An 18108-nucleotide genomic window follows, 5' to 3' on the forward strand; every position below is an offset into this window, starting at 1 on the left:
AACTTCGACAAAAGCCATCTCCAACCAACCCAACCCCTACTACATCTAGGGGCAATGTTGGACACCCTGCAGGCAATGGTCTTCTTGGCTCCAGATCGCATCACTGCCATCACAAGCATCGCAAGGTCCCTGATGCAACAAACATCCGCAGACGTCATGCTTCTCGCCAGAGCGCTCGGGATGTTCATTTCTACAATCCACATTGTGCCATGGGCTCGTGCCCACACTCGGTTCCTTCAATGGATTCTGTTGCCTTTTCAAAAAGACATTGCCAACTCCAACCATCGAAAAGTTCGTTTGAGTCCCGCACTGCGCCTCTCCTTCCGCTGGTGGACCAAGGTTCATCACCTCTCCAAGGGCACATCGTTCAGAGAACCCCGCAGAACCGTGGTAACTACAGATGCCAGCCTCATAGGTTGGGGAGCCCACTGCAACTCCCAGTACGTTCAGGGGGTTTCGTCCACCGCAGAGCAATCTCAAAGCATCAACTGGCTGGAACTAAAGGCTGTCCATTTAGCTCTACGTCATTTTCAGTCTCTGTTCCCTTTGGACCATGTGCTCATTCGAACAGACAACACGTGTGTAAAATCACATTTGAACAGACAGGGGGGCACCAGGTCTCGTCCTCTGCAGAACTTAGCCTCCCTCATCTTTGTCTGGGCAGAACAACATCTACAATCCCTGAAAGCAGAACATCTCAGACGGATTTGGAATGTGACAGCAGACTGGCTCAGCAGACAACAGGTCTTTCCGGGAGAATGGAAACTTCATCCAGCCATTTTCCATCATCTCCAGTGTCGGTTCGGCGTCCTCTCAGTCGACCTGTTTGCTTCCAGTCGCAATTGCCAGCTTCCCAGGTACTTTGCCCGATACTTGGACTCAACAGCAGAAGCAGTGGATGCTCTGACAACACCGTGGCCAGATGGTCTATTGTACGCCTTTCCTCCCATACCATTGTTAGCCAAAACCTTGAGGAAGGCCCGATCCGAGAGGGCACAGCTGGTTCTAATAGCACCATTTTGGCCACGCCGACCGTGGTTCTCAGATCTTCTGGCAATGTCAATGATGGATCCTTGGACACTTCCAGTCAGGCCAGACCTCCTATCCCAGGGTCCAGTAATGCACCAGGACCCTACTTGGCTCAATCTAACAGCGTGGCGTTTGAACGGGGACATTTGAGGTCAGCTGGACTGTCTGACGCTGTGATTGATATTATGTTGGCCTCGAGAAGACCATCTACCACTCGTATTTATCAACATACCTGGGTGGCTTTCTCCAAGTGGTGTCAATCTCACCACCATGATCCATCCCAGGCTACTGTGCATCAGGTGCTGCAATTTCTCCATAGCGGCTTTATGATGGGACTTCGACCCAACACTTTACGTCGACATGCGTCCACTCTGTCGTCCATTCTCTCAGTGTCCTCTCCTGGAGATCATATTTCCTCACATCCGTTCATCAAACGCTTCTTGAGGGGAGTCGCCCTACGCTCTCCGGCTGTTGTCCATCGGTTCCCCTCATGGAGTTTGCCGAAAGTTCTGCAGGCTTTGCAACGCCCTCCGTTTGAACCCATCAGGACTGTGCCCCTACGTATGCTGTCCTTCAAGGTCTTGTTTCTGATCGCAATCACATCTGCCAGACGCGTTTCAGAGTTGGGCGCATTGTCTTCTGCTCGACACCTCTGCGTCTTCCATAAGGACTCTGTTGTGCTGAAGACTGATCCTTCCTTCCGTCCCAAGGTCGATTCAGTTTTTCATTGCAACCAGGACATTGTTTTGCCTTCCTTTTGCCCGAATCCTACCCATCCTCTCGAAAAGGCTTGGCATTCGTTAGATGTCCGGAGGGCTCTCAAGACCTACCTGTCTAGGACCCAAGAGATTCGACGAACGGAGCCTCTGTTTGTATCCTTTCATCCAGGGTCTATGGGGCATAAAGTATCCAATTCTACCTTATCCCGTTGGTTAAGGGCATGCATTACTTTAGCATATGAGTCCCTGAAGCTGTCAGTCCCAGCTAGTATTACGGCTCATTCTACCAGATCAGCTGCCACTTCGGCTGCTTTTGCCACTAATGCTCCTGTTGCCAATATTTGTAGGGCTGCAGTCTGGTCTACCCCACACTCGTTTATAAGGCATTATAAAATTGATCGTTATGCCTCTGCTGACGCATCTTTCGGCAGACGAGTGTTGCAACAGGTTCTTAATGAGGATTAACACGTGGGTGGTCCCTCCCTGTATGGGCTGCTGTGGTACATCCCGCTGTGATGGCCGGACTCATAGGGAAAATGGACCATTGGTCTCACCTGAAGGGTGATTTTCCTATGAGTACGGACATCACGACCCTCCCAGTTGGAGGATGACTATATATTTTCTAATGTATTATATGTTACGGTTACGCTATTATATTTAAATTTAAGAGTGAAGTCAAGACTTCTAGTTCTGTTATACTGCTATGTTGGAGTCATGTTACTATGCATGGTACTATTGCGTTATTTTCCTGCTACCAGGCCGGTTGGCCTTATTCTTGTATTTTTAGATATTTCTCCTTAGACTCGCTGCGAATGAACTGGAGAGTGGGAGGGGCCTGACGCCCCTAGTCTTGACTTCAAAGACATTCTTGCCTTCGCACGATAGGTGGAGCTAACACCCCGCTGTGATGTCCGTACTCATAGGAAAATCACCCTTCAGGTGAGACCAATGGTCCAGCTTATGCATTTAGCAACTCACCTCACCTTAGGAAGGCTTCCCTAAGATGAGGCTAGTCGCTATCAACTCCCAAACCCACATTCCAAGGGCCACATCTTCGTTCCATTCTAAGAACTGGGTGAGTTTTTCCACAGTAAGCTCCTGCAAAGTGGGGGGGAGGCAATAAAGGGGATTTTAATAATAGTATCAAAATATCACCTCTGCTGACCCTGGTCTCTTTCCATTATGGTTTCCACAATGGCTGGCCATTTCATCGTCAACCAAAGGTTTAAGTCTGTGTGGGATAAGAACAGACATTTTGTTCAAGGATGGTTTAAATCCATTGTATTTTCATTATTTCCCTTGCATAGTGTAAACATAACAGTTTTAGCATGTGGTTTTCAATAGGTGACCCATGGAAATTAAAATTATTTGGTTCCTATGATTTTAATAATTGACAACAGCTCCTGTAACAGTCACAATTTCATCCAGAAAGTATCTGTAACCACCTGAATTTCAAAAGCGCCACCTAAACAAAATATGAAAGATGTTTTAAAGAGTGATTCAGCTGAGAATCCTATGAATTTAAGCAACCTAAGCACAAATCGAGCACACTGTCATCAATTTGCAGCTCAGAAATATTTTACTCAATAAATACATTCACATAAATTATCATTGTGGCCCTGCAACTCCACACTCAATTCGAACTATGTATCCTCTTGATTATAGCCCAGACATGAGGGCTTTTCCAGCTTTGCTTCTACTCTAAAAGCCTCTGCTAATCCCTGTGGATTCAATGACTGCCTTCGTCTAAGCCTCAAATACGGCTTTGAAGGAACAGCTTATGAATGACCCTATTTCTTCAACAACTCATAACACATCTAAACTCTTCCAAAGAGGTACCAATTGGGAGGCAAGGGAGGGACAACAAAGAAAAATACTTCTCACCTTGGTTTTCCAACAGTTGATCCTATACATGAGAATTCTGTTCCTGGGCTAGGATTTTTAACCATCAGACCTTCTCCTGCTTCCTTGGATTTTTGCTCTTCCACTTGAGATGAGCTAGCTCTTTCTTCTTTGAAGACAATTTCAATTTCCTGAGATTCTACTTTCTCCTCGTACATTCTTTGGGAAGGAAACTGAGGTAGTTCATCAAGGTAACAATTTTCCTCTTCTGCCAAATCAATTTCTGAAGCCAAGGCTTTAGATCCTGATTTGGAGACGGAGAAAAATTTGACAATGTACTGCGATTCTTTCCTAGCTGCTTCTGCCAGCAGCAGCTGTTTCTTAGTGGGCCTGCCCTTCTTGGTAGGACTAACTCCCACGGAGGCTATAGCATCCGAGGTGCTTTGCTGCCCCTTCTCAGGAACTCCACCAGCACGTTTACAAACATCTTTGGTCACTTTCACCTCTTTCTCCAGTGTGTTATTAATGTCCATAGGCTCAGGGTCACAGCTGTGGTCTCCCTTCTCGTTTAGGCTAATGTACTCCTTCACAGGATTAACAGCACCTTCTTTGACAGCCAGAAGTTCTGAAGCAGACTGGAACACATCAGATGTCTTCCGAAATCCAATCCCCACCCTCTTGGGTTTGAACTATGTTAAGAAAGATATGATAGATGACTCCAGTTTTTGCCTACTTGTCTTTACCCTTGGAAATCAATGTCTAATTCATCCAAATGGTAGCTATATCTTAAACATGAGGGCCACCTTACACCTTAATACTTTCCACATAGGAAAAATGTAACAGGTAAAAGCAACAGGGGAGAGAAAAAAAGGACTCCTAGAAGCTCACATGAGAAGGAATTATGGAAATGAGACCTCACAGACACCAAGACAACGGTTGCTGTTGCAAGGTTACCTTCATTATTTTATATATATTCAGGTTTAAACAGTGCCTGCCTATCTGTACTTACCGTATTCACCTTGGATGCAAGGAAGAAGCCATCATCGGCTGTTGCAGCTGGTTCAGTCTTCAGCTTGGAACTGCCATTGACTCCAAGGGTGGAATACAACTCCCCACCTTTGGAAGCTTTGTTAATTTCTGTCACCTTTATGTACGAAGAGAGGGGAGATGTTATCCTGATGCCTCTCTCACATACACAGCATTTTTCTGAACACAAAGCAGCAGTGTTTACAAGTTATACTCTTCTTGTCCAAACTCATTAATCCATCGCCTCTGTTTCTTGCAGTAATCAGATTCACTTCAATACACTAAGGGTGCATTCTTGTAATATTCTACCTTGGAATAACTTCAATGAGGTTTGTTTTATTTATTTCAGCCATTCCCATCTTTTCTGGACACATGGGCTTGGCTCACACAGCATGTAAGGCTTTGTGGGACTGTGCAAGATCCCAGAGAGGAGTTTGCAGCCACTTTGCTCCTCCCTGGGCCTTTCTGCGACCATGCTGTGCTGAGAGACACGGTTTGGCTTAGTGCATCATCCAAATCAGGGCTCAAAGTGAAGCTCTCGCCTCATTAACCATGAACTGTAACCAAGGTCTGGTGACTCACAGGGGGTGGGGGACGGAAGAATCCAGCTTACTGGCCAGATCCAGTCCCCCACCCCTTTACTAAGCCATAGTTTGACTCAGCAAGATATGGGAACCAGGCTACTCTCTAATGAAACCATAGAAAAGGATGGACTTCTTCCTATTCCATCAAAGCACACCCATGAGAATATTTCCACAATTTTATTTATTCGTAAAAAAAACATGTATGCTACTTCTAAATGTGTTTTCAAGCAGTTGACAAGTGGAGAGGAAGAAACACACACAAAACAGACAAAAATTATAACCCCCCCACAACCAATTAAATGACTGGAAAAACAGAAAAGTCTTAGTCTGGCATCTAAAAACTTAAGTAGCCCAGAGGAGAGTGTTCCATAAGTTAAAGAAACCTGAGAAGGCCCTCTCTCTGGTCACCACCCACCTAACTTCTGATGATGGGGTAACAGGAGAAAGACCCCCAATCTTACTGCATGGGCAGGTTTATGTGGCACACGGCGGTCCATCAAGTACCCAAAGCCCAAGCCACTTATGCTAATCTGCTCTGAAGAATGGCTTTGGGCATTAGATAGAAGGGGATGTAACCAACATAGCACTAAGTAAGTGTCCCATCAGCACAAGAATTCTGCTTGCATAATGGGACTTCCCGCCCCCTCCTCCCCTTAAATCTGTTGTAAGGGTTCTCCCAATCCTCCAGAGCAGATTTGGGGAGGGTCCTGAACGTGCATGATGGGAGGAGAGGGAGGGAAGTCCCGTTGCAAAAACAGAAATGCTTGCATTGACCGAACGTAACAGCTGAATACTGCGCAAGGGCTGGCAATTGAATGCACAATAATTGCAGCATTTGGTTGCTGGCATTCTCTATAATATCTGAAAGGAAGCTTTCCCAGTGATGGCTAAAGTCAGAAGTGCAAGCCATGTCTGCATCAGGTTTATTTTATTTATTTATTTATTGTATATATATACCGCCCCAAAGCCGAAGCTCTCTGGGCGGTTTACCATAACTAGGTTGCTTGTACATCCACCACCGGAATGGGGGGGGAGAGAGAAGATGCACACATTTCTGTCCAGGTGTTACTGGAGCACCGCCAAGAGAATGCAGATGTGACTGTGCATTAGGCTGGTTGAGCAATGCACTGCTCCGTAACACCCAAACCACTCGTATACAATAATTAAAGTGGATTAGAAGCATCACCTCAATCTTTAACAGTGGACAACAGTAATCGCCACAAGTGTGCTCCTTGTAAAGAATACCCCTTAAGGCCATGAATTAGAGCCCACTGTATTGCTCATCTAACAACATGGGACTACATGGAGGCTGCAGAATCTTATAGTCTAAAAACCTGTTGCTCATGGGAAGACAAAAAAGTCTTCAAAATGATGCCTTGTCAAAACAATTGGTGGAAGTGTTTCCAGAGTACACATGTGATCTGTACTTGAGTCCTAGCCTGTACAAATTAAGGGCGCACACAAACCCATTCTTCTAACACAAAAAGCCACAGAAACAAAAGGTAGTAAGCAGTGTTTTCTCCATCAGACAAATACACAGCCACTTTCCTTTATGGAGATGAGAAACTGAGGCACCAGGGATATCAACCCAAGCCCACTTTGTCCCTTGCCTATGGCTTCTTACCTTCTTTAGAACAGTTGCCTTGTATAGGTTTGCCATTTTACTGGTCTGGAAAGCCTCATATTCCATTTCCACAGCACATGCTAGAAGATCCGAGCTGAAACACACGCACAGGTTGATCAACTGTGGCCACACATCTCTCTCCAATGACAGAGGTAATACTCTCAATCACTTTCCTGTAAGGGTTGTTACTATGGAATAAAGGCTGGAGCACCAGCAATTAAAACCTGGATGCAGAAATATTGGTGGTAACTATTTGGGGGGGGGAGGTTGCAACTGGGGTACAGGACAGGATACAAGGGCCCAAGAACATATATTCCCTCTGGAATATCTCTGCACTATTGTGGAGGTAATTCTACAGCACTTATGAATGAAGTATCACACCCTCCTCTCTGGTTTCACAGTACTAACTTTATGCAGTATATTGCTACCCTCTAGTGGGAAATAAAGAGAAGTGTAAGTTTCAGAGAAAAACCGAGCTTTTGCTGGAGATCATTTACTTTTCAAAAATACAATCTGAACCATTCCTGCACCACCACCATCCAAAAGACATTTACAGGGTATTGCAGGAATGACTGAAAAATGCATATTTTTGCTCCAACACATAAACTGTCATCCTTAAGAATATACAATTTAGGATCTTAATTCAAAGCCTGAAATTTAACCTGATGTGTCCAAATTACTTTGTTTTGAACTACAAGTTTCAAGCAGTTTTTCCACACATCAAAATATGGCAATGGCAAGAACATTTATTCATTTACAGTCTGCCCTTCAAATACACTTTCCTACTGCAACTGTAGAACAAAAATGTAGAAATATATTAACAGAACAAAACTAATACAAAAGCTTTTTTTTAAAAAACACCTTTGACTGTTTCTCATGCTCCCAAAAATAGTAAGAGAAAATATGGGATGTTAAAATGTAGGAACCTGCAGCTTTATACGACAGGTGGCAGAGGAAGAATTTTGGGCCACAACACTGCATTTTACTAATATTGGTGGCATTACGTGTTGAATGTCACTGCTATTAGCAAAAGGTGGTATTGTGGTTATACACATCTCGGTGCAGTGTAGGCAGGCATGTGCAGGAGCCCACTCTTCCCTGTTTCACCACCACAAATGTATGGGCATGTGCACAGAAAGCAAAAGAGCCACTGCAGGGAATGGGAGGTTTGCATCCCTCATGAAGGGCGAGCTGGATGGGAGATTGGGAAGTGCACAGGAGCCTCCTATGTTCTACAGCAGCCCCTTGTCTGGCTTGCAAAGTGCCCACGGCTTGCCCATGCACTTGCACTGGTGGGGCAGGGGGAAAATGCTTTACCGAGACCTATGGGACCACCTCCCTCCAACTAGATTATAACTGTCTACCCATCTCTTGTCGATGCTGCTTGCTGGTTGTTGCTCAGAGCTTCTTCTAGCATCTTTAGGCAATGTTCTCTAGCCTAAAATTGAAAAAGTAGAGAGAGAAGCTGATTTCTGATTATAGAAGAAAAGTGAAGTATTATATATTCTAACCCAGCAGTTCTTGGGCAGTCCAAATATTATCTGCCTTACGTTTTTCCAGTCTCCCCTTAAAAAGGGGCAACCTCTCCCAACGGTCCGCTGATAAAAGAGTTTATTTTAATACAATAACCTCAAATCCAAGAGCCTCAATCCAATCGCAGTCATGAATAAAAACTGATGAGCCCACACGCAGATGTACATTCCCAATCCCATTCCCATCAAAAGATGCAGTGCTCTGTAACTCCTTCACTGGTCTCATATAAACAAGTAATTTCTCCAAAATGTTGCAAAGCTTGTTAGAACATTATGATTCAGGAAGAAGCAACATGACTAATAAGATGGTCTTCTTGGGTATGAGCAGAAAGAGGGAACAGAGGTGATTTTGTCTGTTAAAAAAATCTTATGCAATGCGATTGTGAATCATGTGTGTGTGCGCGCACGCACATGTATGTGTCAGACACAACTCACTCCCCTGTGGGGGTATCAAAATTTGTTACGGCTACTTTCTGATGAACTAGAACTCTGAAAAACGGCACATACAGTCCAATTATAAAAATCATAAACTGAACACAGGATGTTTTCACATTTCTCCCCTGAAATGGAGGACTAGAGATATACCTGGAAACAGTTCAGAAGCCCCCAAAGGCAACCTAGAAAGCTGAAATGTGACACACACATTCAAAAAGTTTGAAAAGGTGACATGTGGGGTTGGGGTGGGAGAAGAACTGTGAGTTGCATCCAACAAAGTCATCTTACTACTGCAGGGACTTCTGCATGTGGGTGGATGTGTTCAGATAAATCTGCATTGGTAACATGCAAGGAAACTGCTCATGCACACAGTTCCCGGCTGCTGTGCTAGGGCATCTGTTTTCCTAATGAAGAAGTTAGGAAGACAAAACAAATGCTCTTCCAAATCTTAAGTTACTAAGATACCTAATATCATAACCATCTCACAACCATATGCACATGAATTCCTTTGCTGTTCTCTCTATATCCTCTCCAGTTTATTGGCATTCCTAAAACACGGCAACAGAAACTAGATAATACACCCCATGCTGCTATGTTATTATTTCATATAGTTATAGAGTAGATGCTATCCTTCTGCTAATGCATGCCACTATACCACTACGCTGCAAACTGCATTGGCATTCCCTCAACCAATTTTCATCTGTGCTATTTTCTTGCCAGTTGTTCCCCACTATGAATATTATGTCATAATCAGGCGGGAGGGGGAAGAAGGTGGGTGTAATTAATCTCTTTCTTGCCAAAATCACAACCTCTTCTTACCTTCACTGTGATTTTAGCTATTTTTCTGCTGGCTGCATCCTTCAAGGGACAATCAGCACCTATCATGAGACAGAGATACACAACCTAAACTGTCAGTCTCCACATTTTCTGACATGGTGCTCTACTTCTTACAACAGATGTGCAGAGTGGGGAAAAACAGGATGTAGCCTTTTAAAATAATAATAAACTGGCCAAGGTTCCAATGTGGTTAAGATTTCTTGTTCATTAAATAGCTTAGCATGGATATACTCAATTCATTGGATCCAAATCTGCCTATCTGATGTCTATGACGTTATAAGGTGTTGCCCGATTCTTTTGTGTCTAAATGGAAAAGAGAGTTAATGGGAAAGATTTGTGCTGTTGATTTGTGTTACTGAAATAGGAAATGGATTCAGGCAGACAGCTATCTATCCAATCATTCCCCCATAGTCAGGTTTAAACTCATTTTTTCTTGCAATAAGCCTGTCATTTTGGACCACACTTAACTTTGAACTTCAGTTCAGTCAAACATGGACCCCCTGAACTCTTTAGCTTCACATACAGGCATTGCTTACTGTTGTGAACAGTGCTCTAACATCCACCGACACTGCAACAAAATGGTTAATGGCATAAGCAAGCTATACTGTATACATCATGACTTTGGTGACTGTAGAATCCTCAGAAGGATTTATGAAAACCTTGTCTGGAAGCATCTGATCTGTGAAATAATGCAGAAATTTACCTGGAGGAACAAAGTTGTCTTTTTCAGGTTCTTGGCCCTGGAAGAAGTCAAAGGGAGGAGAAAAAAATCAAAGATATAAATCAGGAACAGCACATGTAAAAGGACTGAACACAAGAGATACTCATACGTCAGACTAGATTTAGAATCTGAAATTTGTACATGTTTACTTGACAATTTTTAGTCTGAGCCAAAGCTGGCTAAGTCTTAGTTAAATAGAGTTAAGAATCAATAATAAATGGAATAAATTGTAACATCCTAAGCAAGAGTTGGACATTTTATAAAGAGAATGGGGATTGTTAACACGTATGGGGGAAATGCCATTTCTAAAAAAATATGACAGGCTATGACAGCCCAAATCAGTGGGGTTTTTTTTAATTAAACTATATGGAAAGTTTTATTAAAAAATGAACATAAGAAATTAGTGAGCAGCAAGAATATAAGCAAACAAATGGTGATTGCAAACACCATAAACAAATAGCGGAATGGATCAATAAAATCTAGGAATTTGCCTTAATAGCAAAATTAACCTAATCTATAAGAAAAAAAGACAGCAGAAAAATAATCTTTTAAAAAATGGAATTCATTTACTAACTATTGTAGAACAAACAGTAATTCCACATTCAGAGGGCGAGTTCAGACTATTCTGAGATGTAAGATTAGATGTACAGTAATGGCTTTTTTATGACTTTTATAATTGCAGATTGAATAAATACAGTTTCTACCTTGTTTTAACAAGTGGACTAATAAATAAAAAATGCGAGGTAGCACAAGTGGGTGCTTTCTGTTTTAAAGGCATAAAGAAGAAACAAAAAGACCTACGGCATACGACACTGGGTCACTTATTTTCTTCCATATTAGTTTAAGCAAATAATTAGAATTGCCTCTATAACTGTCTTGATACTTGTCTTTTATTCCATAAGTTATTTTACATTTTTTATATTCAAACAGAATCCTAAGTTTCCTGTAATTTGTGGCTGCAATGTATGTAATTTTTAAGAAAACAATTAGTTTTTAAAAAATAGCAATGCTGATTTTACTAAAGTTAAAGTTTTACAGAGTTAAAGTAACTCTGACTTTAGTCTTAGAATGATCCTTCAAAGTATTTGGCAGTACTTTGCCCCTAGATCTCTTTCCTGTGTGAAAATCAGAGACCAGGGGAAGTCATCTACTTCCATACCAAATTCCCCAATCTGTACAGGTGGGTTTGGGTTTCAGAAGATGGCTGAGTGAACTGTATTCTACTTGCATAGAAAAGATGCTGAATCCCACCAAGAAAATGTTTGGAGACAAGAAAGCAAGCACATAGATACACACACAGAAAGAAAGGAAACCTTAAAGCTCTCTTCATTAAGCATCCGAAGGTAAACCATCATAAACATTGAAAGAAAAGTGTTAGCCTCCTCTTACTAACAAAGAAAAGCGAGAACAAGGCCTGGCCTGAAGGGTAGGCAACATTCAAGGAGATTCTTTAATACTTGGATGATTTCTCACATATTAGCACAAGGACACAATACAGTAGCTTCTATTAGTTTTACTTACACAGGCTGCAATCCTGTACCCACTTATCTGGGAGTAAATTCTACTGAACTCAATGAGCCTTACTTCTGAGTAAACGTATGTAGGATTGCACTGTTACCACTTACACAAATGCACCTTGCACTTATGGAAATAGCTTCTGTCTTCTGCATAAAATCTGTCCAACGTACCTTGCGCAAATTCATCTGTCTCTTATAGAAGTTATTCCATTCCCTTTTCTGATGGTCCTCATTAGCTTCATCTACACTCCCACCATCTTTGTCGTATCTGAACAATAACCCAGAAAAAGTTGCATCACCTAGAATGACTTCAAATGTTGAACTGATATCAAGGAACCTCAATCTAGCAACTAGTTCACAGTATCTCAGAGGATTGTGAGCCCAGGTCCCAATCAGTGATTTCTGCAAAACTAACAGTATGTTCTTCTTGCCATACCCAAGTATCAGTGGGTTGAATTCAGAGGAGATTGAGCAGAACTCGCTTGTACAACTGGGCTCTCCTGGCTCCTACCTCCCCCCATCCCCTGAGCCCCCCAAAAGCTGCTCCTGAAGGCCAAGATAATCTCTGGAAGGGCATGAGATGCGGCACAAGGGCTGCAGTGAGAAAGGAAATTGGAGAAATTTAGGAGGGCTGCTTTGTGCAACTAGGAGGGTTTTTCCACTCATGCAAAACATCTCTTAATCTAAGCTGGTGTGTACATGAATTGTTAGCATTAAACACATATATGTTAAACAAAAAGTTACTTCTAAAGTTCTGAAGCTTTCACCGACTTAAAAAAATAGCACTTTCCTTTAAAAACCTTGCATAAAAAGAGTAAATGTATAGATGTGTTCACGCAGGATATGAAAGTCAAGTCGAACAGAAAATTAAATTACAAACATGAAATAAATGACTGGTTTATTTTTGTTTCATAAGAAAGGATGTTAATGGACAAGGGACACTGAAGATATAAAATGTAGTGCAAACTATTTCATTTAACTGGGGAAGTAAAAGGAAAGCTGCAACTTAACATTTGGCGGTAACCTTTCTGCTACACACCAGAACAAAACCGGGGTCAAGAAATAGAATAAAGGCACAATCTAGCCAAACGTAAGCACTTTCAGATCTCATTGTTTGCCGTGAGAGAGTGGTTCCGAACACACTTAACTTTCCCATTGAAATGAGTGAGTCATTTCCTTACAGGCCGCTAGACAGATTTTTCGGGGGGGGGGGAATTCATGTCAGCACCTTCTGGAGAATAATCAGAGACAACAGGGCAGGTGATGAATGTCTGAGGCACTTGAAAACCAGAGAAGGCGGTTCTATTTAGGGCATGTGCAATCTCTCTATTCCTCTTCCTCTACCCTTACCAGTTCCAAGCAGAGAGCCACAAGAAGCTTCTGCCTCCCATTTCCTGGCCAAAGCTAGAATGGAGAGGCACAGGTGCACTGGCTTTGACTGCCTCTGCACCAGTGGGTACTCCTAGGTTGAAATACCCATCGAGCACAGAGACAGAGAAAGTCTCTGTCGTCTATCCCTTCAGCACTGAACTGTTTCCTGACCTCCTTCGCCAACTCCAAGCTTATTGCTGGGGAGAGGAAGGGAAGGTTTCCCCTTGAACCTCCTGCTGCATTTCAGAGATATAGCATGAGGTCAGGAAAAAGACCCTGTACCTTGAGGGAGGGCAAACCTCTGAAAGGAATCTATTGGTTGGCTAGTAAGACCAACAAAATATGTTGACCCCTGGCTGCACTAGTAAATCAACCACACAGAAGCATCTATGCCACATTTTTAACCCAGAATTTTCTTCTTAACCTATTTTCTGTTGGTCCTTTTGATCTTTTAAGTCCAGACATCAACTATCAGGCCTTTGCCCCAGTATACTTTGTGGAGTTATCCATTCTTCAGGCTACTTCATGAAGCCATTGTGGCTTCTGAGGTCATTCATGTGTCCTAATGAGTGGACCTCTGTCCTCAAGAAGGAAGGAAAATACTAGTCAGCAAGCGAATGGACCCACCACAGGGGAGCAAAGAGGAAACATCCTTATAGTTGTCAGGTGGTATTAGTAGAATACCCATTAGTAGATGTCATCGCAAGGATTTCTGCTTAGACAGCGGGACTTTCCCCCTCCCCAATCTGCTCCAGAGGCTTGGGGGAACCCCTAGAACAGATTTAGGGGGCATGCAGGGAAAGAGACAGGGAGACCATTTGTTGTGCAAGCAGCAGTCCTTGCACTGATGGAACAATTGCCTTAGCACTACGTTGGATTCCACTCGTCAATAGAACTTGCTTCCGCCAGAGTCAGAACCAAATCCATACCTGCTGAAGCCCCCAAAGCTGCTTCTCCCTCCTTCATACAGGTCTGGGTCAAAGTCATTCCAAGAGGAAGATGAGGGCCCAATGCATGTCCTACTCCAGCTACTGCTGCTCTGCTGTAGTGCTTCTACTTGCTTTTTCACTGCTACTGGATTCTTACAGTAGTCACAGCACTTCTTGCACTGCGGGACGGCATCTCCAAAGTAGATGGCTATGGCAGCATGACGACAGCTAAGAGACAAAGAGTAACATACTTGTGAAGAAAGGGGAAGCAAAGAAACGCTGCCTGCATGGTTAAGCAAGTCTAGAGTGGTATCAGGATTGTGTTCAAACTAAAAATATCTTTGGGATCAAGACACACAGCCACAATGCCACTTTTCATTTGGAAAATTTCTAGATCACTGAAATTTGCTGGTGTTTCATTTTAGAATATTTGAGTACATAGTTTGGTAACCACAAATGATTTGTTGACAACCCCTCCTACTGGCTTTTAAACAGAAGTTACAATAGCAGTTATGACACTCCAAAATACCACTAGCATTTAAAAGAGTTACAAAGACATCTTGTTTCAGGGCTGTTTCATACTGCTCTTTCCCTCCTTCGTACAACCAGTTGTAATTGTTGCCAGGCACACACTCAAAACAGAAAAACATTGTGGTGGTGCATGCATTATGATCTTCATCTGAAGGTGTGCAAGCATGTGGCTGAAAGTGGATCAAACTACTTTCAACATGAACTAACTCTGATGTAGTTTGGACAAAAGTATTCCTCTGGGAGACGGCTGAACCATGTTTATTGGCAACATATGCAAAATTATCAACTAATTGCCATTTTCCCTTTGATGCTTGCCTAAATTCTTCAAAAATGACAAATTTCTACTTTAAAAGTGTACAGAAACTTCCTGTTCCAGAGCGCTAATTTTCAGGCTCTTCTGAATATCCCAACAGTTCAGAGCCCATGCCAAAGGGCGGCTAGATCGGGCCCTGGTTGAGGGTCCCACAGCCCACAGGGGCCCCTGAAGGGCACCTCGTGAGGGTGAGGGAGTAGTGCGTCCCTGCCGCTGATCGCAGGGAGGGAGCTTCCAGGCCCCAGGCCCATTCACTCACACCACCTACCTCTCTCCTGTCTATTGCTCCTGCACACGCAGGGCTGCTATCAACCAAGATGGTGGTGGAGGCTTCTTTTAGGGGCTGATGCACCTACTGCCATCTTGGCTGATGGCAGGCATGTGCATACGCATGCACGTAGCGTACATGCATCTTGCCATCAACCAAGATGGCAGAAGGGGTATCAGCCCCTTAGAGAAGCCTCTGCCACCATCTTGGTTGATGGCAGTCCTGTGCATGCAGCACACACAGCAGCAGGACACAGAAGAGAGGTAGGCAGAACAGGCAGGAACCACGCACTCGGAGTGCGTGCCTGGCTGCATGCATGTATGTGTTCAGGTGCTGGGGCCCAGGGCAGGCTGGTGTCCAAGGGCCCTCCCTTGTCTGGTGCTGGCCCTGCAACAGTTACAGGTCTACCTCCACCAATACACACACTATACATCACATTTTGCATAACAAAGAGTTGCATCAAATGAAGGTGTCCCATTTGCAGCAGAACTGGGAACTCCCAGAACAGATTAGGGGAGTGCATGGGGGGAGGGGAAGTTCCATTGCACAAGCGGGAGTTCTTGCATGAACGGGACAACTTTGCTGGATACAATCCTGCTTGTCGGAGCCCTGCTTGACAATATTCCTTCTTGCTATTGCAGTTTCCAACAGCGTCCCTTTATTTACATTCTAAAATTTATCTACAGCAAGGGTCCCCAAATTCTCTCCCCTCCCCCAACCACTTGAAAAATGCTGAGGACCACTTAACGATTCTTCTACCTGCTATCGTGATTGTAATGCACTGTGATAGATGCTGTATGATTTTCCCCCCTTCTTTACTTTCTCATATTGTATTTTATTGTATTAGAATTAGAATTCCATAGATTTCAAATTGTAAGTGTTCTTCATCCCAGAAACACCACGGACCACCAAAACGAAACTTGCAGACACAGATCTATTAGCATAGTGAAAACAAGAAAAGCAAGCGTACCACAAAGCCAGTTCACCACTCCTGCTGGAATCTTCATCACTCTTGCATTGCCTTTAATATGCACAACATCCACATGAAAACCTTAACCTGTATTCATGAAGGCCCACCAGCATTCTCTTCTCATGCCTGAATGAAAGACTCCTACGCTAGACTTGACCCCAAGTATGTATCTTCCTGAAGAGGTTGTAACTAAATGCAAGTCTAAATAGTCTGAATAGTTTAAAAACAAACCTTTTTTTCCCCATTTGAACACAAGCTTATGCAAAGGGTGGGAAAAATCAACTCTGAACCCCCAGGAAAGAGAGGTGAAGAATCCCAGCAAAACACCTTTGTGGTATTTAGAAGTGACTTGTGAAATGTTCCCTACCACCCTGGCAAAGGGGAGGAGGTCTCAAGCAGAGGACCTTCCTAGAACTAGCAGCTTTTGAGAGACCAGAAGGCAAAATAAAGAGCTCACTGTGCTAAAACAGGAAGAGGTGGCACCCCTCAGGTAAAGAGAGCTGAGCCAGTGCCAGGCACTGCATGCAGAAAAGTGAGAGAGAACATGAATAGATGCAACAAAGCTGTCTTTATAATCCCTGCAAAATGGCACTGATTTACACCACTCTTCAGCTTAAAGAAAGCCCTCTTTTCACAACCTCTGAAAGGCGATCATGTGTAATTTTCCTTCCATGGCCCTCCAGAAATTTGCTAACTCTATCCAGCTGGAAATGCCATGGGTCTCTGGCAAGTCAAGCCTTTGTTTTTCAGAACACGGGAAAGACAACATATAATTCCGTCGTGCTAGGAGCACAACCTTTGTGTTTCAGTTATCAGGAACCCAAAAAACGAATACCCATTTTCCCCTCCCCCACCCGCCAAAACTGCTTGCTGGATTGCAGAGGGAAACCTCCATATGCATAGCTCAACCCATACCCTAAAGGGGAAAAACCCACTGGCTAGTGGAAGTGTAGGCCATATTTTTAACCAGTGGTGAGGGGGAAGGGTATAAGCTTAAGCTCACAGGCTCAGACGGCTCGATTATGAAAGATCTCCGTCAGAAACAATAGAAAGATGCTGGCCTGTCAGGGTCACTGTCTGGTCATTTGGCTAGATTGCACCACTGTTCTGATTTAGCAGGCTTAGAATAACCCACTGCGATTTATAGGAGAATTCAGAGAATTTTTGTCATGCCACAAAGGGGACCAATCTCTCTCTGTAAAGTGGGATAATCACACAGGGTCTAAATAGAGGAAGAAGACAGGATAAGAGAGGGTAGACGCACTACACTTGCAGAAAAATAGCAGAGGATTAGAACCACCAGCAGCATCTGTCCCAGCTCCTCCCAAATTGCCCTACATGGGGACCAAGTATGCATGTTTCCTTCATACCACCATAAGAATATCCCCTGTAGCAGAGGGCAGCACACAGGCCTTAACCAACATAATTCCCTTGCAACTGCATCAGTGACAATCAACAGACTGGGGAGACTCTGAGGAGGAGTTTCATTTCATCCTGAGAATTTTTGGGCTGTTTTCCCAGCTTCCCTGGGGTCTTCTAGCTCTTGTTTGTTTTAGAGGCAAAAAAACACCCTGTACATGGTCTCTGGCACGTTGGATTGTATCAAATGAAGTCCTGTTAGCACAAGGACGTCTGGCTGCACAACAAACTTTCTCTTCCCACCCCCAATTTGTTCTGGGGTTTCCCCAACCCTCCAGAGTAGTTTGGGTATGAGAATGGAAGTTCCACTGCATAGTCAGAAGTCCTTGCGCTAACAAGGTAACTTTGTTGGATACAACCCACCGCCTCTAAGCCTACCTACCTCCTTCCTGTAAACCTTCAGCAACTTCCGAGACCTATCATTTCATGTTGATGCACACA

General features: G+C 43.6%; 1 protein-coding gene across 8 annotated transcripts in view; it reads right to left on the reverse strand.

Moving 5' to 3' along the window:
• The window catches only part of RECQL5 (RecQ like helicase 5), an 86203-nt gene that overhangs the window by 7942 nt on the left and 60153 nt on the right, over positions 1–18108 (reverse strand). For all 8 annotated transcript variants that reach the window (XM_061616176.1, XM_061616179.1, XM_061616178.1 and 5 more), the window contains 9 exons: positions 14167–14394; positions 12038–12134; positions 10332–10368; positions 9611–9669; positions 8189–8262; positions 6825–6918; positions 4600–4734; positions 3633–4279; positions 2904–2979 (listed from right to left, as the gene is read on the reverse strand). In XM_061616176.1, coding sequence (XP_061472160.1) covers positions 2904–2979; positions 3633–4279; positions 4600–4734; positions 6825–6918; positions 8189–8262; positions 9611–9669; positions 10332–10368; positions 12038–12134; positions 14167–14394 — 1447 coding nt within the window. The remainder of the gene's footprint in view (positions 1–2903; positions 2980–3632; positions 4280–4599; positions 4735–6824; positions 6919–8188; positions 8263–9610; positions 9670–10331; positions 10369–12037; positions 12135–14166; positions 14395–18108) is intronic.

Source organism: Rhineura floridana, chromosome 3 (assembly GCF_030035675.1).
Source record: "Rhineura floridana isolate rRhiFlo1 chromosome 3, rRhiFlo1.hap2, whole genome shotgun sequence".
NCBI classification, from domain to species: domain Eukaryota; kingdom Metazoa; phylum Chordata; class Lepidosauria; order Squamata; family Rhineuridae; genus Rhineura; species Rhineura floridana.